Source organism: Enhydra lutris, unplaced genomic scaffold (assembly GCF_002288905.1).
Source record: "Enhydra lutris kenyoni isolate GAN:26980312 unplaced genomic scaffold, ASM228890v2 scaffoldscaffold2, whole genome shotgun sequence".
Lineage (NCBI taxonomy): Eukaryota > Metazoa > Chordata > Mammalia > Carnivora > Mustelidae > Enhydra > Enhydra lutris.
This window is the reverse complement of record NW_019154086.1, coordinates 33853829-33877826: the sequence shown is the minus strand read 5'-3', so window position 1 is coordinate 33877826 and position 23998 is coordinate 33853829. Positions and strand designations below refer to the sequence as shown.

General features: G+C 40.1%; 1 protein-coding gene across 2 annotated transcripts in view; it reads right to left on the bottom strand.

The window, feature by feature from the left end:
* Positions 1-2403: 2403 nt before the first annotated feature.
* Positions 2404-23998, bottom strand: part of LOC111149968 (phospholipase C eta 1) — a 183021-nt gene continuing 161426 nt past the window's right edge. Inside the window, exons 13-22 of one of the 2 annotated variants that reach the window (XM_022507247.1) lie at positions 21852-21943; positions 20531-20628; positions 17393-17572; positions 17195-17302; positions 15903-16027; positions 12807-12891; positions 10221-10367; positions 9908-9987; positions 7538-7892; positions 2404-5210 (exon numbers count right to left, since the gene is read on the bottom strand). In XM_022507247.1, coding sequence (XP_022362955.1) covers positions 3130-5210; positions 7538-7892; positions 9908-9987; positions 10221-10367; positions 12807-12891; positions 15903-16027; positions 17195-17302; positions 17393-17572; positions 20531-20628; positions 21852-21943 — 3351 coding nt within the window. In that variant the 3' untranslated portion in view covers positions 2404-3129. The remainder of the gene's footprint in view (positions 5211-7537; positions 7893-9907; positions 9988-10220; positions 10368-12806; positions 12892-15902; positions 16028-17194; positions 17303-17392; positions 17573-20530; positions 20629-21851; positions 21944-23998) is intronic. The other variant, XM_022507256.1, reaches the window with a different exon arrangement.

Genomic DNA, 23998 nt, shown 5'->3' with positions numbered 1-23998 from the left:
GAGAAAAGGAAGGAAGGGCTGGAAACAAGATTCTGTACCTCTTCCTCCTCCCACACACACAATAGATGTTAGGCACATGCTTTGCTTTCACTCACATTTTCCTCAAGTATTCTTATTCACCAATTTATCAAATACTTACCCAATGCAAACAGATACCAGGCCTGGAGCCAGGAAAAAGCATAAGGCACAAGCCCTGTCCTCAGAGAAGTCTAAGTCTAGTGGAAGAGACAGACATGTGAACAGATTGATACGCTGAGTGGAATCGAAGCGCCCACCTCCACGGGCAAATTTGGGTAATTCCTAATGGGTTGGGTACAACTAGGGAAGAGAAGATGACAATCAGAAAAGGCGCTCTAGAAGAAGGATCCTCCAGGATACTTCTGGGAAAACGTAGTGCGCAAAGGTGGAAAGTGCATTCTAAGGCAGAGGAGACCAGGCCATAGAAACAGACAAGAGCACCAAATCAAAGACGACTTTGTATACAAGGCTATGGAACCTTATTTCATACATCATGGGGATCCACTAAAGGGTGGTAAGATGGCTTAATGTAAATATTAAGCAGCTTTACTTCCACCCTCTGAGGATATTGCTACTGCTGCTAGCAACTCTCCCGGCCGCCTGTCGCTGCTCAGCTTGGAATCATCTACTACAGAACCTCTAAGAAAGGAGCCAAGTGGGAAACTTTGACACTTCCCAGGGCTTACTCTAGTCAGACTCTGCAGAGACTGGGGCCTCCCTGCTAGCTCTCAAGAGAAAAGAAAAATTAGAAAACCTTTTAATATATGCTTGAGCTCTGACTTGCTGTGTGATTTCCTTGGGACTGATGAGTCTCTGACCCATCCTCCAAACAAGCGAAACTCTGATCAGGAGTCCAATCCGAACACTAAAAGCTTGTACTAAAATGTAAGCATCATTGCTTCCTCTTCTTTATTATTAATCTCCAAATATAATCATAAGTCACTCTTTCCTCTTTTCCTAAGTCCTATCAGTAGACAAATAGTATTTGTATGGACAACAGATACACATGGTGTCCGGGGGTTGGTCTGATCACCCATCACTTAGCACCAACCATTTATGTCACTTCTAAATCATTCTGAAACACGGATGACACCCAAATGTAAACTCTTGGATTTTTTTCTTAAATAATACTGATCCTATCAAATACGGCAGCTAAATTCTATCCCTTTGCAAATGAATTTCAACAACTTTACATTGTGTCGATCTTTTTAAAAACAAGCCAAGGTCTAAGGATAGAACTTTGTGGGTTTCAAACCCCCAAGAAGACAAAAATCTCTCAGGTTTAGTAAGGGTCCCTCTTCCTTTCACTATTACACTCCTACCCCAACCAGCATCCCAGGGTTTGTCCACAGAGAGGAAGACCCTCAGCACTAGGGAGAAGTTCAGAGTTGGGGACTGAGGATAATCAGGGTATGATTGCTTTCCTCCCTACTCTTTCCCCATCCAACAAACCTTCAGGTGGTCTGATTTGCCAAACACAGCATTTTGGCTGCCCCCATACCCAGGGCAGGATTTAGGAAGCATTATTTTTAAACTAGCAATATTAACACAGAATGCAAAGAAACCCATTACATTTGATTTCTTTTCAAGTCACCTCACAAATATGATCTTTAAAGCATAATGAAAACACTGAGACAGGGCGCCTGGGTGGCTCAGTGGGTTAAGCCGCTGCCTTCGGCTCAGGTCATGATCTCAGGGTCCTGGGATCGAGTCCCACATCGGGCTCTCTGCTCAGCAGGGATCCTGCTTCCCTCTCTCTCTCTCTGCCTGCCTCTCTGTCTACTTGTGATCTCTCTCTGTCAAATAAATAAATAAATAAAAATCTTAAAAAAAAAAAAAAAAAGAAAACACTGAGACATAAATTGCTGCTTGAAACTATCTCCTGTAGAAGTTATCTCTTCTTCTGTGAAGAGATGAAAAGGAAAATAGTTCTGAGCACGCTGGGTCCCTTACTCAGCAATCATCATATGAACTCCAGTTGAAAAAAAAAAATTCACAAAGTGCTTAAAAATCTGCTTTAATTATATTTCCATGAATTCCAAGAAGAACATCATTGCAGTTAATATTACAAAAAAGCAAAGAAGGACATCTGAACATGCAATAAAAAAATGGATTCACAGTGAAAATAACGTATGTTGGTACTAAAATATAGTTACTTGGCTCCATGAAGGGAAAAGGTTTCTTCTAATTATCTATTTACTTGGATTTTATTATGAGAAAATATTTTTCTTCTTCTTTTTTTTTTTTTTTTTTTGCTTGACAGCTCTGGGGATGTTTTCAATCTTGTGTTACTATTATTGTTAGTGTCTGACAGAAGTCCCTCATTCTGAAAGCCATTATTTGCAGTCTATAATTTAATCAGAAAATTCAAAAGTACAACAAATAGCTTGGCAACTGTGTTCTTGTTACATACAAAGCCATTAGCAAAAATATGTAACAAAATTTATGTAAAACAAACAATTTTGTCCTTATATACAGAAGTTTGCTTTATCCTCATACCCTCTTAGCCTACTCTAAAATGAGAGGGTGTGGGGTGGGGGGGAACGGCTACCAATCTCCTCTTAACTCATTCTGCACAGGGTAGGGAAATCTTAAAACGCAGGGTAACTATTTTAATCTTCTTTTGACTGAGTTATAAAAATGCATCTGGGCTTCTCAAGGAAGAAGGAAAACTAAGAATGATGATAACGGCTTTAAAATAAAGAATTTGTCCCTTTGTCCTTTGCGAAGTTTCTTAATGACCTCAACAATGATAGAGTAAAACCGAGTACATTTGTGACTGTGATCTGAGGGCAGAGTAGAGAGCGTGGCGGAGAAAGAGACAGACATCAGAACCCAAGCTGCTGCTAAGTTTCACAACCAAAGCATGCACATATTTCATACGAAGAGCGTTTACACTTCAGGGGAGAAAGATCATACGCAGAGGGAAATGTCACCCCGATCTATATACAAATGCAGAAACAGGAAGAACACGGGGAGTCAAAGGGAGACCAAAATACAAGTTTAAAAATACATTTTTAAAATCATTTCAAAGCCAAGACCATGTTTACTGAAAACTCTGACAATTCTACAGAACACTTTGTAAACATTGAAAATGCAGCTTGATGTAATTCACAGTCTCAAGAGAAAATAAATTTCTGGTTTATCTTCACTGTTGGGCTCGGTCTGCAGAATGGAATGATCTGAGCAAAACGGGTCGCCGTAGCTGGGGCGCAAGGCGGCACACGCCCCTTCTGGGATGCCGCGGCCTTCCAAGCCGCCCGCTTTGCTGCTCCGCAGGTAGCCAGCGATGTACGAGCCGGTGGAGTGCCGGTTGCCAGCAGGCAGGGGTGCCGAGGGTTTGTTTCGCAGAACCACTCCTCCTGCGTGGCTGGGGTTGATGCCTTTTTGCTTGTTGGCTTCCTGTTTTTCCTTGGCACGGCTGGCAATGTTGCGCACTCTGCTCTGGCTTCTGGATGACAACTTTCGGACCAGTGCCCTGGGGAAATGACTGGCATCTGGCTTGGAATAGAGCACCTGACAGCCCTCTTCCTGGTCGAAAGACACAAGCTTCCGCAGCTGCTCGGTCAGGGCGTCTATGGGCTCTAATGACTTTGTCTTCGCAGCCACGCCCTTCTTGTCTCTAATGCCGGTTGTAACAAAACTCTTACTAATGCACTGGTACTTGCTTTCAAAGTTGCAGGCGATGTCCTCTGATGTTAAGTCCCCCAGACTTTTGGATTTGCAAGGGCTGGGCAGCTTCAGAGAAGGCAGAGGGGGATGTGTGGGCTGCGTGGGTACAGGGGCGTGCATGCCTTCATCACTGGACAGGGGCCCACAGGTCTGGTTCACTTTTGCGTCTAAATTTGAACAGTTGTTGTGCAGAAAACCAGCACCCGGGTAGGCTAGACAAGAAATACTTTGATTTTTGACATCTTGAATATTGTTGAGTATTTCAGAGACAGAAGGGGGAAAAGTCTCTTTACGGTAGCCATTTCTCAAACCTTTTTGAAAATGTTCCACCACGTCCTGGCCGTACTGTGGTTTTAAGGGAGAAGCAGAGTGACTTGCGTCCTCTCTTCTATATTCATAGGTTGTTATGGACAGGTTTTCTGAGTCTCCGTCCACTTCCACGAGACTGCTCTCTCCAGAATTTAAAGAGAGAGTGGTTTCCGCTATGACCTCTCCCAGTGCCAAGTCGGTGGAAGTGGCGGGGCTGTGGTTCTTTAGTGTTTCCCACTCTTTGCCATTGGTGGGACTTTTTGGTAACCAGCAGTGAGAAGCGTAAGACCCAGGCAGGTCGTTTTCCACAGCCGCTGTCTTGGCCTGACCAGGAAGGATGTCATCTGGCTTGGCTTTGGAGACAGGAGTGCACGTAGTTTCACAGACCGTGTGTGTTGAGTGTTTGGAGGTCTCGGGACTTGAGAAGGCAATCGGGGCAGGAGACGAGCACAGGAAGGATGATTTGGATTTTCCCATGGAAAAGTCGTGCCTGAAGGGCATCTTTTGCTCCAAGGTGGGCAAGGAAGGATGACTTGACCTGACACTGGTGCTAGGGGGCTGAGAAACAACTGTGACGTTTGCCTGATCACTGGTCTCCTCAAACTGGCCAATCAGTGCTGAGATAGAACTGCCTGGCTCATTCTCATTGGTTAACGTCACATTGTCAATAAGATGGGAAATTTCACTCTCCTGCAGAATGGCAGTAGAATGCGAGTCAGGTATGCCAGAACAGAGCACAGAGACGTCTGACAAAGAAAAGGATGTTGCAGTTCGGCCCATAATCCAATTCCCTTCCAAATTCTTAATCTCCAGGCTGCTTTGAGAAAAAATGTTCCCTGACAATGTACTTTTTTCCTCGGCAAAGCCCCCAGCATTCCCATTTGCCTTGGTTTTCACACCACATGGACCTTGTATTAGGGTAACTGTAGGATCAAGAGCCAAATGCTGCCTTGGGGAAAGGAATCTGCTGGGGCACTCCTGTTCCTGGCCATCACCTGACACATTTGCTTTGGTTCTCCCACCCTTGGGACCTGCCACTCCCAACTGTTCTCCTGTGATTGGCCTGTTGGCAACAGAAATGGTGGAGTCCCCCTGGCTGATGTCTTTGTGGAGGAGGGCGCTAGAGGAAGAGGATAACTTTTTGTTGAAATTTGGCAAATGTTGGTCTTTTATACTTGCCTTCCCTTTTCTTCTTCCATCCTTATCATCTGCTGAATGAAACAAACAACATTTTAGGTAATATGTATCACTTTTTGTAGACCCTACAAACACTCATGTTTGTCTTCAGACAGACAAATGGATAATGTAAATCTGTTACATCGTGACAGGATATAGTTATGGATTGCAGAGGTTTGCAACAAAGTGTCTGTGTGATGAATAAATGGTAAAATATATTTATAGGAATTTCACTGAAGCTTCCCTTTGAGTATCTATTACATCAGCTAAGGATGTAATAGTCATTGTCAAAAAAAAATGTCAATGAGTTACCATACTTTTACAGTGAGGATTACCTTAAGTTGTTTCCTATTCAGATTTGTACTACACAGAAGCATGGCAATAAAAATAGAACAAGACAGTTCTGTTAAACAAAGTATTGCGGTACCTGTAAGCAAGATACTATAAGCTTTCAAAGTTATACATGGATTAGTAAAAAATCACAAATCATATTATTTAAAAAAAAAAAAAGCAGACTGGACGGTGCAATAAATGTATCAAAATACCAGTATCTACTGATTCTGAGGTGTAAAAATAAAGACTTGGTGACCAATTCTATGCCGTTGTTAATATCTAATTTTTTCTTAATCATACTTTTGTTTTTAATATGCAAATTCCATATTGCATTCTCCCCTAAAAGAGGCAGTAAGTTATTAGGCACAGTATAGAAATCTATAAAAACACACAATTCACAGGAATTTGGGGTACCCCATCATACTTAGGATAATGCTCAAACAGTATCAAATGCTCAATTATTTTTTACCTAATTCTTTCAATAGTGTTTTTTTAAATGTTTTCAGTCAGGATATATAAGAAAGAAGAATTTATTTATCTTGTTAAAATATCTTCCTAACTAAAGAAAAATTCATCATAAAAAGTTTGACAAATCCAAAAATTATAAAGAAAAAAATTAAATATCCTATGATGTTACCACTCAGAGAGAGCTATTGTAAGCTCTTTTAGAGGGACAGAATTATATATAGAATTTTGTATTCTGCATTTTCTCCACTTATTTTTTTTCTACATTATAACTTGAATCATTGCATAGCTTTGTTTGTTCTATATTTACCACAAGTCTCATATAATATAAATGAGAATGACAAATTTATAAAGCTGTTAAAGGGAGGAAATATGCATCAACTCAATACTGTTTTCTGGATTAACCAGTATTTATTTCTATTGAGTAGAGCTTTATTTTCTCCCAAAACGGGATTTTGAAATAAACTTTAAAGCACATATTTCATCACTTCTCTGACACTGCTCTTAGTGAATTTTCAAAATTTTAAACCTTTTTCTCCCTTCAAATAAGCCATTCAAAAATTCATTTGTTTCCCTAGAATATCTTATAATAAAAATCAATACAAGCAACAGGGAGTTTGTGAGAAAGTGGGACACTGAAATTAGACTGCATGATAGAAGGAGAATTTCCCTAAAGTAAACAGGTATCACATTACATTTGTCTGAGATGATCCTGATTTAATTAAAACACTTTTGTCATGGAGACATCAAATGGACAGAGTTTTGGTACTTCCTTTACCAAAGTCAGAGGAAAGAGTCACTGCCGCAACTCAGGAGCTCCTCGGTACCTTGCAAAGCAGGCATTATTTTTTATCAAGTTCTTGGTATAAGCGAAGCATTATGCTCAGATTAGGGGAAAAAATAGGTAAGGCTTGATCCGTATGCCTGAGGAGCCTATAACTGGACAGGAGCCATAGACATGCTTCCTTCCCTGCCAACATCCAGGGATCAGGGATATGAGGCCACAGGAAAACACCACCTGAGCTACCTCTTGAGGAAGCAAAGATTTCTCAAGTGAAGAAGTTGGCTTGCTTTTGACATCTAGCTTGACTTCTTTCTCCATAAACATTTCTAATCATGGAAGTGTGTTGTATGTTGGGGAAAGAAATACTACTGTATCCAACCTCAAATAAAAAATCAATATAATTCTATTTTACCTCAGAACAATCAGTAAATATTAAACCCACTTGGAAAACCAAGATCTCTGCTCCAGGTTTGTCTGTTTCACCTCCCTCTAGGGCACCTCACAGACCCCTGGGCTCCATACCGTCGCACCTGATTGCTCCCCTTAGCCCCCTCACTATCAATTTCAAATGTCAGTGCTATTTTAAGGCTTTAGGTGGCTAGGAAATAGTACTTTCCCCTTCTCCCCGAAGCTTAAAATCTGGCCTAAAGTTAACATTAAAAACTATTTTTTAGTATATTTTTACTTTGACTATAAAATGTCAACCAGGTCATAATGGTAATCAGGGACCAAAATATGGCTTCAAAAGAGTTATTCTTAGAGAAACATAAAGCATCTTACCCAGGGAGTGTTCTTTTCCTTCAGTGTCTTTTGCTGTTGCAGATATAGGCAGTGACAAAGCCCCCAGAAGACTTTTGTCAACAGGCAAAGAGACAGGGCGCTCTTGCAAACTCCGTGTGGTCCTCCTCAGGACACCATCTTGATCTCTTGAAGCCTCCGACACAGAATCCTTAATCTCTACCATTTCCTGGAAGCCCATTTTGCTCTTTTTTCTGCCTTTGGCCGGAGCACTGGCTGTGCGTCGCAAAATCCTGTCTCCAATGGATCGTTTCCGAACGTAATGGGAATTGTTTTCCGAAGAACTGTGCCTGGGATTCTTATTGAACAATCCCTTCAGACCTTGGAGCTGTCTGTTCTGAAGACACAAAAGGAGGACGTGCGGGTTAAGCAAATCCCATTGTGTCAACAACTTGCCTTCCAAATGACAGCTCCATGAAAAGTGGACACACAGCAACATCGTACAGCCATCAAAGGATATTCAAACCAAGAAAACTGCAGCTCACAGCATGCCGACACAATGTCATGCACGCCTTATTGACCTTACTTTGTGACGAGGCATCCTTCCGTTTTTTGCAACCAAGCTACCCAGAAGCTTCCTACCCGGAGATGGCAAGGTGATGGGAAATGTTTCCACACTTAATAGACTGCTATGAACTTCAAGCCACCTTAAAGCAACAGATGCATGTTTCCAAGTGGGAAGCAGGAAATGGAGTGGTATGAGAGCATGCTGCCATGACCATTTAAAAAGAAACATGTCAGCACGAACAGGGCACCATGCCGAGAAACTACCTTTGTAGCTCCTAGAAAGTGCAATATAGTATAACTGGGGTTGAGTATTAAAGGGCTCCACTGCAAGGAAAGAAAACAAACACAACAAAACACAATGTGGGCTCATTCAAGAAAGTGTACAAGTGTACACTTGCACAAGTTTACAAGTGTACAAGTAACAACAAAAGATGAGAACGCATATGCGTCTAGCACTCCTTCTTCCACCTTCGGCGATTTCAGCTTCGTGTGGTACTCCACTCATCACCGCCACATTGTGCTTTATGTATCCCAACCCAAATACACCTCCAAAGTAATTCATAATGCGACTTAGAAGTAGGCATCCATTTAGGAGAACAGAAATCCTATGGAACACTTTGATTCCTTCCTAGCTCAAGTTTTAAATAAATTCTGAATGTTACTGTTTCCCTCGAGATGATAATTTATCCTCTACAGATACTACTTAGTTAGGCTGGGATCCCTAGAAGCTCAAGAATCATCTTGCGACATTTACATTTGTGTGCATTTATGTCAGATGAACAGCACAGACAGAAACCGACGACTACAAAAAAGTCATAGAAGAAAACTCCAGCACTCTTAGACATTAGAATCCTTAGTGCCCCTCCCATACCAACTGATGGAAGGAAAAACATTATACCCCCTAATTCAGCCTGAACTGGTCCACTCCCTAGAAACTGGCTTATAGTCTTGATATTAATATTAGCCAACATTTTTGAGCATTTACTCTACGTCAGGCAGCTTTCTAAGGATAACGTAGTTTTTTACCCTACCTTTACAGATGAGGAAGCTAAGGCACAGAGAATGTCTGTAACTCTACAGGAGAAACTCCAAGCAATGCAGACTTCTAATAGAGAGCACTGGACATTCCTAGGTGCTAGCCAAGGCTCTTATAGTCCCTCCAAATCACATCTGGTCCCAGGAATTCATTCCAGTGGCCAAGTCCCCAATTACTTGGCATGACTAAAGGACAGCCTATTGATTTGTAAACCTCCAATGAGTTGTGTAATGAAGAGAGCCACATCAGGAGAAAACTAGAATACATTCTTGTCGTCTAGTTCTTAAAAGAAAGTCCTTATAACATCCTTAAAGTCCTGTGGGTGGCTTTAAATGCATTCATGGAGTTTTAGGGTTTGGGCTAAATACAACGGCACGAAATGAGTGCATCCTGCCGAGAACGGGCTAGAATCACAGTCTGGTTGGTACTGGTAATTCCTCAAACATCTGAGATGCCACATTGCCTGCTACAGCTAGCTAGGTCTTCTTAAGTAGTAAAATAAAACTCAATGTTTAGGTAAATATTTACTGTTGTACTAACAATAAATATACAAAGGAGCTTCTGAGAGAATAGTGGTTTTCTCCTAAGCCCGGAGAGGCCACACCCCAAAACAGTGGAAGGAGCACATGTGGGTCAGGACAGGACCTGACAGGCTGGCGCATGGGGCTTGCTGGGCTTCTCACTGGTTTTCTGCTAGAGAACAACTTTGTCAAGATGTACGTGCCTTTTGAGCGATTAGTCAAAAAAATAACTTTGTTAAGGACCATATTATTGTCGTACATGACTTTAAGCCCTATATTCTTTCTCACCTTTCCATAGATTTCATTGATTGTTATGTGGACAAATATAGATGCTTCTGTCAGTCCTTCCAGATAGACATGCCGGTAGCCTGAGAAAAAGCAAAGAAAACAGTTTCCTTTTACTTGGACTTACATTTGGCTTTCCCATGGGTGCAACTAAATGAAGTGTTTGAATTTACTATAATTCTTTACATTTCAAAAACATGTTAACATTCATATACCACATTTTATATAACATATATGCCAGACGTTGTATATATCACATATCATATATTAAAATTTGAACGGTCTGCCCAGAGAGGAGAGGCCAGCCCCTGCGTACCAGGCACTAAGCTGCTGAAGGTCACGGTTCTTTGTCCAACGAAGTCTCGTCCAATTGGATCATGATCCCACACCAGGAACCGAACCAAAGCTATGTCTGGCATATGTACTGTAAATGTCAGGGTTTCTTCCCACACGGGGTTAAATCCTCAGAGAAACAGGAAGAGAAAAATCAGAAAAGCAAAGGGCTTGGCTAAAAATGAATTGGCAGCAATATCTGCAAAGCAGACTGAAAATTGCTTGCAATGGTTATTAAACTTGCGAAGATGACCAAGCCACTCCAGGGTGCCTTACTGACATAAAGTCTTGGAATTCGCCCCATTGCCAGAAAATAATTGGTAGGAAGATTGCCTGTAAATGATTACATTAATTCTAATAATCTTTGATGCCCAAATTGCATTGTAGGGGACATTTCTTGAGGTGATTTTAGAACGCTTCAAAAAGCTCAAAAAGTATCTTTAGTATTGATCTAATAATGTTTTAGGAGGAAAAAAAAAAGGAAGAAAGAGAGAGATCCTGCCTTGCAGAGACGAAACAATTATGCTTCAGACCCGCAAAAGATTCTACTGCTATAATAATCACCAGCAAACATTTTATAAGGTGTTATGTAGGTTTCAATGCTACTGTACATATAGCGTCTTATTAAATGTTATAGCAATCCTCTAAGGATGGCAAGGCAGGAGTTTTGTGTTTTTTTCTAATTAAGAAAAAAGAATGCATTATGATTAGCTTTCAAAGCTATATAATTTTTAAAAATCACCCAAGTAACAAATGCTTTTTTTAAACTAAGAAATGCAAGTATTTATAAATCATTTTGTAGTTAAGAAAACTGATATGCAGAGAAAATAGTGCACCTAAGGTCACACAGATAGTTACAGAGCCAACTCAGAATGTGCACTGTTTTTTTCCAGTGTCTTCCCATGAAGCGAAACCTTAATACATGGAAGACATGTTTTCATAGCTATTAAAAATAAATAGATATATAATTCAGCTTATATTCTGAAAGGTAAGAATACATTTATTTCATGATAAAATTTTCTCCGATAAAATAATTATATAAATTGACGAAAATTCAAGTACTCTCTAAGTTTCTTTTCCAAAAATTAATAAATTTTATTAAATACATGTATCCAGGAGGCATCAGCTACTTATTACTATTAAATGCCTCAACTAAGGAAATAATCATGGACTGAAATCACTGACGTGTCCCTTCTTAACAAAAGAAGAGACTGTGGGGGCGCCTGGGTGGCTCAGTGGGTTAAGCCGCTGCCTTCGGCTCAGGTCATGATCTCAGGGTCCTGGGATCAAGTCCCGCATCGGGCTCTCTGCTCAGCCAAGAGCCTGCTTCTCTCTCTCTCTCTCTCTCTCTCTCTCTCTCTCTCTCTCTTGCCATATAAATAAATAAAATATTTAAAAAAAAAAAGAAGAGACTGTGTTTTTGTTACCTTAGTCATGACTTCTCAAGTACTTCTTTAGATAAAAAACAAACGACAAACAAAAAAAACAACAAAAACAAAACTATGGCCATTGGTGGGAAAATGCAATATAGGAAGCCTGCTTCCTTTAAGCATGTTATTTCCTAAAGTAATAGGTTTCTGCTACTCTTGAATCCCCAGATTCCTTTCCTTAAGCTAGCACTTAGAAAAACTCCTCTTAGGGGGGCACCTGGGTGACTGAGTTGGTTGAGTGTCTGACTTGATTTTGGCTCAGGTCATGATCTTGGGGTAGAGAAACTGAGCCCGGCATCTGGCTCGGCTTGCACTTGGTGCAGAGTCTGCTTGGGATTCTCTCTCCCTCCCCATCTGCCCCTCCCTGCCCCCACCCCGCTCATGCTCGTGCTGGCTCTCTCTCTAAAATAATCTTTAAAAAAAAAAGTCTGAAACTAGTGATGTACAAAAATGTTGGCTAATGGAATTTAAATTAAAAAAAAAAGAAAAGAAAAGCTCCTCTTAAGCTCTCACTATAAACCTCCAATTTCTTAAATGTTTTGAGGATTGTGGTTTAGAGTATTAATGACTAAAGGTTGAGAAAAATAGGTATTCTGTAATGTTTGTCAAATGTATGAACAAACACTATGTAAGAAGATTACCAAGAAAAAGACATGAGGCTTAGGTTAAGAAAGCTTTTTTTACATCATGGCCGGAATACAAGAATGGTGTCCACCCACCATATGGACATATTGAGAAGTAAACTGGACCAAGCATGCTGGACTTGCTTTTAGAGTTTTACATGCTCCAGAAAAAAATAAAAAAACATCAAGACATATAGGTGTCATGAGTGAGAGCTCTGAAGTAACTTACATCATGAAAATATGATATAAAAATGTAATAGAGGCATTTTCCTAAGTTTTAACCCAGTCCTTTAAAATACTATCCATTCTCTTCATTAGAAAACAATTGCTTCAAAAGAAAGAATTTAAGAACGTAGATCACAAATCCACCAAAACATACTATGCATCTAACATAAACTCAGATGGCAGTTATGAATTTTAGGGTTGTTTATCTTCTACATAGCCAAATTTTTCTTTTTCAGTGCAAATTTTATTTCTAGAGCTTCTTGATTAAAAGTCAACAGATTATCATCTTACCATTGTCGTCTACTACACGAGTTTGATCTTTACAACAGTCTACCGGCAATCCAATAATTTCAACTTCAACAAAAGGATCAATGATCTATGTAAATAAAGAGAGAGTATTATTGCAACTGATACATTTCTATATGTATGTTAACTAATTTGAGAATATTGGCCAAAATGTCCATGTTTCAATAGTAACCCATTTTATTAGGTGCTTACTGAGAAAGAGAAACTGTATAACAGATTTCAGTATATGAAACAGAAAAAAAGATTAAATTTTAGTTTGCCAATATTTACTGATGCTACACAAATTTTTATGCAATGAACCTACAACTCCAGTTCAAGGTATATGTCTAACAGAAATGAGAGCTCTTGTCCATGCTCAGAGCAGCTGTATTCATAATATGTAATATGTATTCATAATATTCACATACTAGAAACAACCTAATTGTCTATCATGAGTAGGATGGATGAACTGTGGATTATTCATTTAATGACTGCCATACGGTAATGAAAAAGAAAAAATTCTGCAACACAGACATCATGTTCAGCAATTCAGACCTAAAAGGGTATATACCGGGAGTGCCTGCCTGGCTCAGCTGGAAGAACATGCAACTCTTGATCTCGGGGACATGAGTTCAAGTCCCATGTTGGGTATAGAGATTAGTTTAAAAAAAAAAAAAAAGAGTATATACTATAAGAGTCTATTTACATAAAGTTTGAACACAAACAACATTAATGTGTTGTGATAGGGGTTGGTGTTTGATTGGGGGTGTTGAGAGTAGATATTTACTGGAAGGGTGAATGGAAGACTTCTGAGGGGGTTCTCAGATGTTCTGCATTGATCTGTGTTACATAATAATTAATCAAGCTATGCACATCTGATTTGTGCACTCTACTGTATTTAAATCAGCTGTATACTATAACGTAACTCTAAAAGTACCAAAAATAATAAGATTAAAAAGGAATCAATAGAAAAAAATGAATGCTTAGTCTTCCTTCCCACCTCCCCCCACCACCCCCTCCCCTCCAGAAGGAGGGACCCTGCTTTGTTGGTCATTTGTAAACTCTTTCACCATGCAAGTTCTGAATAAAGAGCAATGAAAGACTGAAACCTTAAGAATCCAGAAAGAGCTGATCTAAAAGTATAAAGGAGAGAGAGTTTAGTCTGAGAAAACATTTTAGGAGCTTGGAAAGGAAGGAGAAATAACGGAGTTTCAGGGAATAAGAGCTCGAAGCACATTGGAAAAACATGTTGAGAACATTGGGTGGATACACATATTTTTTGCTTACTAAATAAACCACGAAGTCTACTCATTCTCAATTAATCATTTGATGCTAGAAATTCGTCCTTTCAGTAGAACCTTGTGGTAAAACTGGACCATTGGGTATCTCAGATTTTGGAGGGCAGCTAATGAGGATGACTTCTGTCCCTGAGGAATTCAAGAAGACCACAGGCCTGGAGAGTAACTTCCTGCTTCAAAATGTGCCTCCTGTGTTGCTCCAAGCAAATTATGTACCTATACTTCTGTCTTCTCATCTGCAGACCTGGGACCCCAGTGTTTGCTTCCTCAGACTGTAATCTCCATGACATCCTGGAAGAATGGAATTGGATGGTGGCAAGTATATTTCTTTTTATTCCAATCATGAAGAAGCAACCAGGTAAATTCAAAAGGAAGGACATTTTGAAAATAACTGGCTTGGACATTTTATAAAATGTCAATATCATGAGAACAAAATAAGAAAGCTAGAGAACTGTTCTAGATTTTTAAAGGACCAAAGAGAAATGACAACTAAAAGCAATGTGTGATCCTTCATTGGATCCTGAATACATAAAGAAAAAAAGAAAAGAAAAAAGAAGATATAAGGATAATTTGGGGACAACTGGAGAAAAAGGAATACAGATTTTACATTAGATAATATTATTATACCAATATTAAATGTCATGATTGTATTGTGGTTCTAGAGGTGAACATTCTTATTCTTAGGAGATAAATGCTAAAGTACACAGGTATTTAGGGGTCAAGATATCAATAACTTATTCTCAAATGACTCTATGAAGAAATGCATATATACCTATATGTGTGTATAATTTTTGAACTTTGTTACATTTGCTTCATCTCTGTGTATAAATGTGTGTATACACATACACAAATATACATACATATATACACAGACATATATACATCTACACATGAAAGGGAGAGAAAGCAAATATAACAAAATTTAGTAATTTTATTGGTGAAGCTAGATGCTGGAGATGTGGCATTAATTTTACTAACCTCACAAGTTTTCTGAGGTTCAAAAATTTTCAAACTAAAAAGTTTGAGAGGAAAAAATAGCAAGGGTCTTCATTTTTGCAGACAGTGAAGAAAAGAAAAAAGGAAATAATGGATAAGGATACATTTTCTGATACTGTCCAAACAGCTACTCTTGCTGCTAAAAGGAGGACAGAATGGAAGGAGGGAGACCAGTCAGCTATGGGGCTACCTCAGCAGAACTGACGAGAGACAAGGGAAGTTTGAATTAGGCTAGAGGCAACAGCAATGGAACAAACGATCCCATATGAAGCTCCTACTTTCTGAGGAGTAGGACATGGTACCATCTGTGAAAGATGAGAAGGAAAGTGATGGGAACACCCATTTGAGGAGAGAGAAGGCTGGAAATAGCCCCTGTGGAGAACAGGATCGAAGGCTGACAAGATAAAGAGGACGGTCACATAGCATCACAGGTCAGATGAGATTTGCAACAAAGAGTTTATGGTAACCTAACAGCAGGGCTGAGCTGTGTCCCCACTCAACATTCAAGATCCAAAAATGCTGGTTTAACAAGGTGGAGTGGCAAGGGGCCTGAGGTGATAAACCACTCCTGAGAGGAAGAACATGGCATGCCTCCAACCTAGATGTTGTATGCATTCCGGAAGGGACTGTCAATGCTTGCCAATAAGTCAGCTGATACCCGATGAGCTGAGGTCAGTGCTCATTTACAAACACATACACAGAGAGAGAGAGAGAGAGAAAGAGCAAGAACTCTGAAGGTATTTCAGATGAAATGTAATCACAATAAAATAACCATGTAATTAACGACTTGGTCATACACATGGCTTACCTCGCCTCGGTCTCCAAACATGGAGTCTGGAGGTTTGGGGAGTTGCTGTCCACTGATTACTTTCAGGATGAGCTGCTTTTTGGGGTTGGCAGGAAGTGGGTCACCAGAAAAAGGGTTGAAAGTACCTAAGGCAAGTAAAGCGGAGGTTAAAATCTGAGGCTGGTAACACGGGAACACACACGCCCTTCGAGCACGCAGAACAAACAAGTGCTGAATAACTACAGTATTTCCTGGAGCAAAGACATGATCACATAACTATCAGTGTGGCTTCTACCTGAAGGCAATGCTGGCCTGCATTTCTATAGCTGTGGTTTTGTTAAAATCCATGCTCCCAAAGGCAAAGGAACAGGCCAATTTAAAGTGTCTGTGGTGCAATTATCAATCATGGAGAGGGAGAAGAGAGGCATTTTCTTAGAATGCCAACAGTGTAGATGTCAGATTCAAATAATTTTCTAACTTAAACTATCATAGGTATATAAAGTGAATATAACAAACAGAAAGACCCAAAACAAAGCAAACAGCAGAGCAAGAAAACAGGCAAAGCATAAAATCCTGAAGGCACATCTGTTAACACTTCTTTACCTGAATTGCTAAAAATCCAATTTGGAAAATTTTTGAAGAATTTTAATGAGCAGAACCAAAAACAAGTGTTTTTCTTTTCCCTATTGTTAGCACTGCTTTATAATTAGACTACGCTGACTAAAAGGGCTTGATAAAATAGTCTTAGGTGGTATTTTAATTTTGCTAGCGGGTTTCAGACTCACTCAAAGATTGGGCTCAGACCTTACATGGCAGCACAACTTATAGGTAATGCCTAGTGAGTATCACGCTGGGAGGCACTGGATCTCAGATGACAATTCATTGCTATTTATGACCCTCTTCATGTACGTAACCTCCCCAAGAGAACATTCTAAACATCATGCTACCCAAATGTTAAATAGTTGTGACCAAAGTTCTAATTTGCATGCAACACCTTCAACCATCTCTTTTTTAAAAATCATGTTGCAGGGGCACCTGGGTGGCTCCGTGGGTTGGGCCTCTGCCTTCGGCTCAGGTCATGATCTCAGGGTCCTGGGATCGAGCCCCACATTGGGCTCTCTGCTCAGCAGGGAGCCTGCTTCCTCCTCTCTCTCTGCCTGCCTCTCTGCCTACTTGTGATCTCCCACTCTCTAATAGACAAAATCTTTAAAAAAAAAATTCATGTTGCAAAACACTGACATATCACATTTTCCAGAGAGCTCCTCCAGTAAGGTGGCTGCAGTTGGAGAGATGACTATGAAGTGAACACACACCTTTGCACATTTGCTGGGGTTTGAGGACGTAGCCACAATTGCCATTTGTCTTGAACTTGGCTCGATTTAATTGCATCATTCGCCCTTCAGACTGGTAGTTCAGTGCCACTGTGCAAGTTCAAAGTTTGAGAGGTTAGGCAAGACAGCAGCATGGAGTCAGGACATACAGAGAACCGCTCCTTCCCGAGGCATACACACCTAGCTGGCAACCCGCGTTCCAGTAGGGCAGAGGGTTGAAGTTACTGGAATCAATGCGGTAGGCGGAGGGGTAAATCCTTGTGAGCTGCTTTTGGTTATAAATCATGAACTGCTCCGACTTCTGCTGAACCACCTGATGTGCTCTTGTTTCACTGAATGACAACACGTTTCCTGTGGTTCCTGGCAGTTTTTAATAATGAGAAAAGAAATGTGAGAACGTCCGTCGAGAAACCACCACTCACAAAAGACTTTCTAAGACATCAGATTATGTCCATAATAAAATGCAGAGCAAAAGAGTGAATTCAACCAGAGTAGGAGTAGCTTCGGGCCAAAAGAGAGCCAGAAAATCCCATTCCTGGGACTCTTTAACTATTTGGGGTCAAATCTGAGCTGCTCATCTTGCAAGGGTAACTGCATATTTCTGAGTCCGAGCTCCCCCAGGAATTCAGTCATCTCACTAGTTCATGTCTGTCTGGCTAACAGGAAGAGGACTGGCAGGAAAACTAATTTTTAGGGACATGACTCCAACAGAATATCTTTGGCAAAGATATAGCCAGTCATGGATAAATAAAACTATGTAACTTATTACTATGTAACTTATTCTTGATGACAAGGAGGCATTCATTGAAGACATTCATCTAAAAAGCACACGTGAAGTACATATTAACTGATAGCATTCAGGGTCCAAGAAAATAAAAGACCAATTCCAAAAGAGAAAAATGGAGTTTTAATGTTAATTTGTTTAGAACTGTGAAACCAGTCAAAAGCTATTTGGGCAAAAGGAATAAAAATGGAGAAAGACTTTAAAGAGTATTATAAAAAGACAAAATCTCAGAAACAAGAACAATCTTTCACTATCCAAATAAACCATGGAAAAAATAAAGGGAGGTAGAAGCACAGGAAGCCTATATTATAGTTTCTGCTGGACTATCCTCTGGTCGTGTCAATCCGGGGCCAAGGAAGCACCAAATCTGTGGGTCATGATGTAGGTAACCCCTAAGCCTTCAATATCCCCCCTTTTTTCCAATCCCGTGTCTATCATGTCCCCATTACTCCTACTCCTTCACTGAACATCCTCATCCCACCCCCAAAACGACCACTCATATGTCGTCTGGACCTACTAGAAGAAGCCGGCCCAAATAAAGACCGACACTTGCCCAGAGCCTCATCATTCCAGTGTTTACTCTGATGAGCCGAGTGTGTCTGAACCCAGACGGAGGGACACAGCTCCCGAAGCCAAGGAGCTGAACTCCATAGTCTTGCTGGATCAATGGGGCCTGAATTGTATCCACCCCGTGCATGTTAATTAGAGCCCATATGGGCCCCACTCAGGGCCCCAGTTGCCCTCAGGACTGCATAACCTTAGACTTTAAACGCCGGCCAAATGACCGACAGTTATACTCTGGGGATGCAACTTGGAGTGATCATAAATACAAAACAGACGCAAAGAAATTATGGTTTTTAATCACACGATTTCCTTCATATACACTGTTTCCTTATCACATATATTTTATTGACATACTTATTAACATAGTTTATGTCTGAATAATCTTACTTGCAGATTTTGATGAGTAATGTTTTAAACATGATGGGAGAAAATCCAGTCGTTTTGACAAGTCCCAGTCAAGTGCAGTAACACTATAATCAGTGCCACTGTTTTCTCTGTCTCACCACATAAATATGTACACCACACTATCAGTAAGATGACCCTGCTAATTAGGCATATTATCAGCTAGCATATGAATAGATCTGAGTTGTTTTGCTTTGGGGTAAGACATGCATTCATTATTTATTGATCATTTTGTGGCTACACACGCACACACAACAAAAACTCAAGTTCAAGAGCAAAGAGTACTCAATATTATTTTCCATTAAGCTAACAGAATTATTGTTTCTGAAGGTATTTAGTAAAAATTATATTCCTTGGGGCACCTGAGTGGCTCAGCTGGTTAAGCATCCAACTCTTGGTTCTGGCTCGGGTCATGATCTCAGGGTCCTGGGATCAAGCCCTACGTCGGGCTCCCTGCTCAGTGGAGAGTCTGCTTGCACTTCTCTCTCTCTCCCTCTCCCTCTGCCTCTCGCCCTGGCTCGTGTTCTCATTTTTTCCCTCTCTCTCTCAAATAAATAAATACGTCTTCTTAAAGAATTATATTCCTTTAAACCAGATATACCTTTCACTCCATTAAACTACTCACTGAGTTTATTTTCTAGCTATGGGCAGTTATTACAAGGACAGTTTTTCATGTGAAATTAATTTAATTTTTTTTAATTGTCTCATTTGAAGAAGGAATCAACACCAAAGTTAAGACAGAAAACAATACACTTGTGGAATGAGAAAAACAAAGAAGAGAGATCTCTGAGGAGAATCCTGGAGGTTTGTGACAGACTTAAGACTCGGCACAATGTTGTTTTTCCTTCACTAAGATTGGGAAAAGTTGAGAAAATGAAAGATTTTTAATTTAGATTTCACTTCCACTAAAATTAGAATTAGGTCGAAAAGCCACATGACTGGAGTTTATTTCTATAAGCATTCAGTAACTGAACAAAACAGAAATGAGAAGGGAAGAGGATAAAGGGAAGAAGGGCAGCTAGCAGGGAAGTCCGGGGTAAGAACACCTGTGACTAGGATTTCTCAACGCAACATGATGCGGAAGACAGGTGAAAATCAGTGAAAGAATCGGTGCTTCTGAAATTCCTGCTCTGTTCAAACTTCAATCTGTGGGTTAAATTATCTTCATTAAAGTCAAAATTTCCAATGACAAAATATGGGATTTTTGAGGTGCTACTTCAGTTTTCTTCTTTCTTCTGGTCATTCGCACTAGGAACTTCCATCTGTGACCTGGTCACCAGACCACGACGTCAGGTCTCCACAGTTCACGCCTTGGGCAAGACGCTACTATAATGCATTTATCTTTATAGAATAATGAAGTCTTCCTCTGTCCAGCCAATCAGGCTACCACAGTAATTAATATGGCCCCCACCGTGAGCAAAGACTTACACTGGCTGCCAGTTTCCTGACACGCTGGATGCTACCAGTTCCAGAAATGCATGCTGATGATCCGATTAACAAACAGTTAGTAAACGGTTGACAAAGAAAAGTCGAGAATGTTTCCCCAAGAAGAAAAGCTCTCTCCTTACCATCGTCCACGATGTCCTGGGCCGCCACAGAGTTTGTATACACCACCAAGTCAGAGAGCTCTCGGCAGAGCTTCATGGTTTTCCTGCGGCGACCCAACCTGTGACATACACAGCCAGGACTCATGTCACTTAGAGCTGGAAGAGGTTTGGTCTCCACCTTCCTTACCTGCCCCTAGTAGAGCCAGGATTAGAATCCAAGCGTGAGTCCTAGGTCAGCTCTCTTTCCACCAAAATACCCTGTTCATGTGGTTTTATTCACTGCTCAGCTGAGAACCTGTGTCTTCTCGTGTATTTGTGAGTTCTGTCGTGAAGGGTTTGACTGCCACTGTTCCCCAGCCAGCAAGTAACAGAAGCGGAGTTCATCAGGCAGCTCCTCAACTTTGGCAGGAGGAGAACCTGGACTTCTATTCGAGAACATTCACAGCAGAGGTCTCCTGGGAGGTGATCCCATTTCTCTTACATCCTTTACTATAACTACAGATTCAATTTTCTGTATCCTAAGGGCAGGAACCTCATACATCCTCTCTGCCCTTACTAGTTACCATTTTATGTATGGATATTCTGTTGAAGTGAAGCTAAATATAAAATTTAATTGAGCACTAGATGTCCATTCCTACAAGACTTCTCTATGCTTCTAATTTCATTTAACTTCAGTCTTTCAATAAAGGCACACGGGTGTGTGTGTGTGTTTGTGCACGTGTGCACTTATCTATGATATAATTTACATTCCCCTGTGACTTTACAGTGTACATGAGCTGCCAGAAAATCATTATATTCATCTCAGATTCTATTGGCAATAATAAAGAAAACAGCAGCTAATATTTTTGAGTGCTTAGTTAATTGGAACAGGGCTTATCAGGCTAAATAATTTAATTCCTTTAATCCTCACAATGACCCTAAGAACTAGAAACATATGAGAAGCCTAACTCATCCCATGTCAGTGGCACAGGAACAAGAGCTTCAAGTCTGGCTACTTCGGATATCTAGCTTTGCACATGTGCTCATCATCCATCAGCCCCTTCAGTCTCCTAGGAGAGCCCCCCGGACTAGCTCCTGTGGCCCCTCTCTCTTCTCCGAAGAGACCTCTTCCCTGACCACTGCTGCAGCCAGCGCTTAGCAAGAGCTCCCTGTGGGCCAGGCACAGTGTAGGTCCCCTCCTTGTGTTATTATCTCACACCCAGTTCATCTTCCCACGTTCTGCTGCACTGAGCACTTGACCTTGTGATCCACTTCTCTAGACACATACAACTAAAACAGCGAAGCTGATGGGACTGCAGAGGCCCCGGGAGTCTAAGTAGGAAACACGGAGGTATATTCTCACCTGTACAGCTGGCTGGTCTCCTTGCCAGGATTCTGCTGTGTGTCCTCCTCGTCATCAGTACTATACGACTTAGACCGTGATTTTGTGGTTTTCTGCTGGAAAATCACAGTAAACTGAACAAGAAACTCACTGCATCAGGCACACCTGCAACATCTAGAGAATGGACTGGGCGTTATAATATACGCAAAAAGGACAATTACTTGGAAGAAAACAAATTAGTTGAATATTGCAGCTTGACTTACCATTAATAAAAAGCATGTCTACGATCATAATTATATTTAATATTAAGGCAAACCTAAGGGTTTCTTGCTTAAAATGGACTTCTAAGCTACAAAAGATGTAGGTTTTAGAAAGATGATTAGTCATTCATTGAAGGTCTCCAAGAGCAGAAGGGTCATAGTTATAATATCTATTCAAATGACTGTAAGGGGATAAAATGTTCTTTTACTTAGGAAATTCACTATTCCTGCTGACTTATAAAAGATAGATTTGACAAAAAAGACAAGTAGTAATTTTTTTATGAATAACTTTTTCTTGCTTTTGATTAGCGTGTGCTCAAATAACTGTCTAAGTCAAACTGCACTTTTGAGATTTTGACCCATTTTAATTTCTACCAACAGAATAAAAATTATTACCCACAGGGTTCAGGCTGAAAGGCTGCAGGACTAAATGCTGTCAGAAATAAGGACATTTTGGAATGACGCAGTTTTATCCCAGCACATTAGAGATAACCCCACTGTTTGGCAATACATAACAGAAAAAACAAATAACGGGAAGGGATCCTGTAATTGCAGAAAAACCTGCCACCAAAAAAACAGCTTCCACAAACAAAGGTAAGATCTTTAGAGAGCACCCTGGACTTCTGAGGTCTGTGGCTTAGAAAGAAAAAGGGAGACCACCCTCGTGTTAACCATGGGACCACATCACCCTCCAGATTTTCTCTTTAACAAGTAAAACACCAAACCAAACTGCTGGCATAAACACACTCAAGTCTGCTGCACTGACAGTAAGGTGCCAATAAAATCTAGAACCTTCTCTGGTGTTACTGATGTTTTGAGAACCTCAGAGTGCATGGTGTGCAAACACTAGCATCTGATGATCTCATGTTCCAGCCTGGCCTCCCACCAAGTGGGCAAGTTGGCCAACCTCTCTAGCTTCCTATTGTGTTTTTTAAAAGGAAAGGACAATGACAACTATTTTATAAAGGATTATTGTTGTGATGATTAAATGAGATGATGGTTGTAAAGTCATTCTGTAAGCTACAGAATATTGACTTTCAAAATAAATACTCTTCATATTTATTAAAATAACCCACCAACAGTCTTGTGGACATTCATTCTTATGACTTGAGTTCTAATAAATTTTAATTCTATTGTAGCTAAAGTATTTCTTCATCTTTCAATGGCTGCCTAATTGTACATTATGCGAATGAATTGTGGACTGAAGAAGTCTTTATGGGTGAACATTTTGGTTGTTTTCAGTTTTTTAGTATAATGACTACTTTGCCCAACCTTTTAATAAATTATCCTATTGATGGAGCAGGAAACTCCCAGCTACAACATTCCTTAAAGTACAAGAAATGGCCTTACAGAAGCTTCATGCATAAAGTTTACCACCCAATAATTGATTTCTTATATATTATGTTATACCTTTTTATTGAAAAGGTATAACATAATTTTACCTTTTTATTTAAGCATAGCATACATTTAGAAAAATACAACAATCTTAAGCACAATGATTTCCAAAGTCACAAAATAATACCACCCAAACGAGGAAATGAAGTATTAGGCGCCCAAAAGCTTTCTGATCTTCCATTCAGAAAGCTTCCTTAGCTCCTCTCCAAAGGTAACTACTATCCTGACTTACACCTCTTAGATCTTTTTTGCCTATCTTTAAACTTCATCTAAATCGTACCAAACTGTATGTACTATCTTGGGTCTAGCTTCTTTTGCTCAATGTCATGTTTATAAAGATATTACTGTATGCAGTTGTTGTTTTGTCATTTTCCTTGCTGAAAAATATTCTCTTATGTGAATACACCACAATTTTCATTTGTTCTATTGTTGACAGATGTTTGAACAGTTTCCTATTTGTACTATTACAACTAATGCCACTGTAAATATTAGGTGTACGTCATGAGGCTGAAA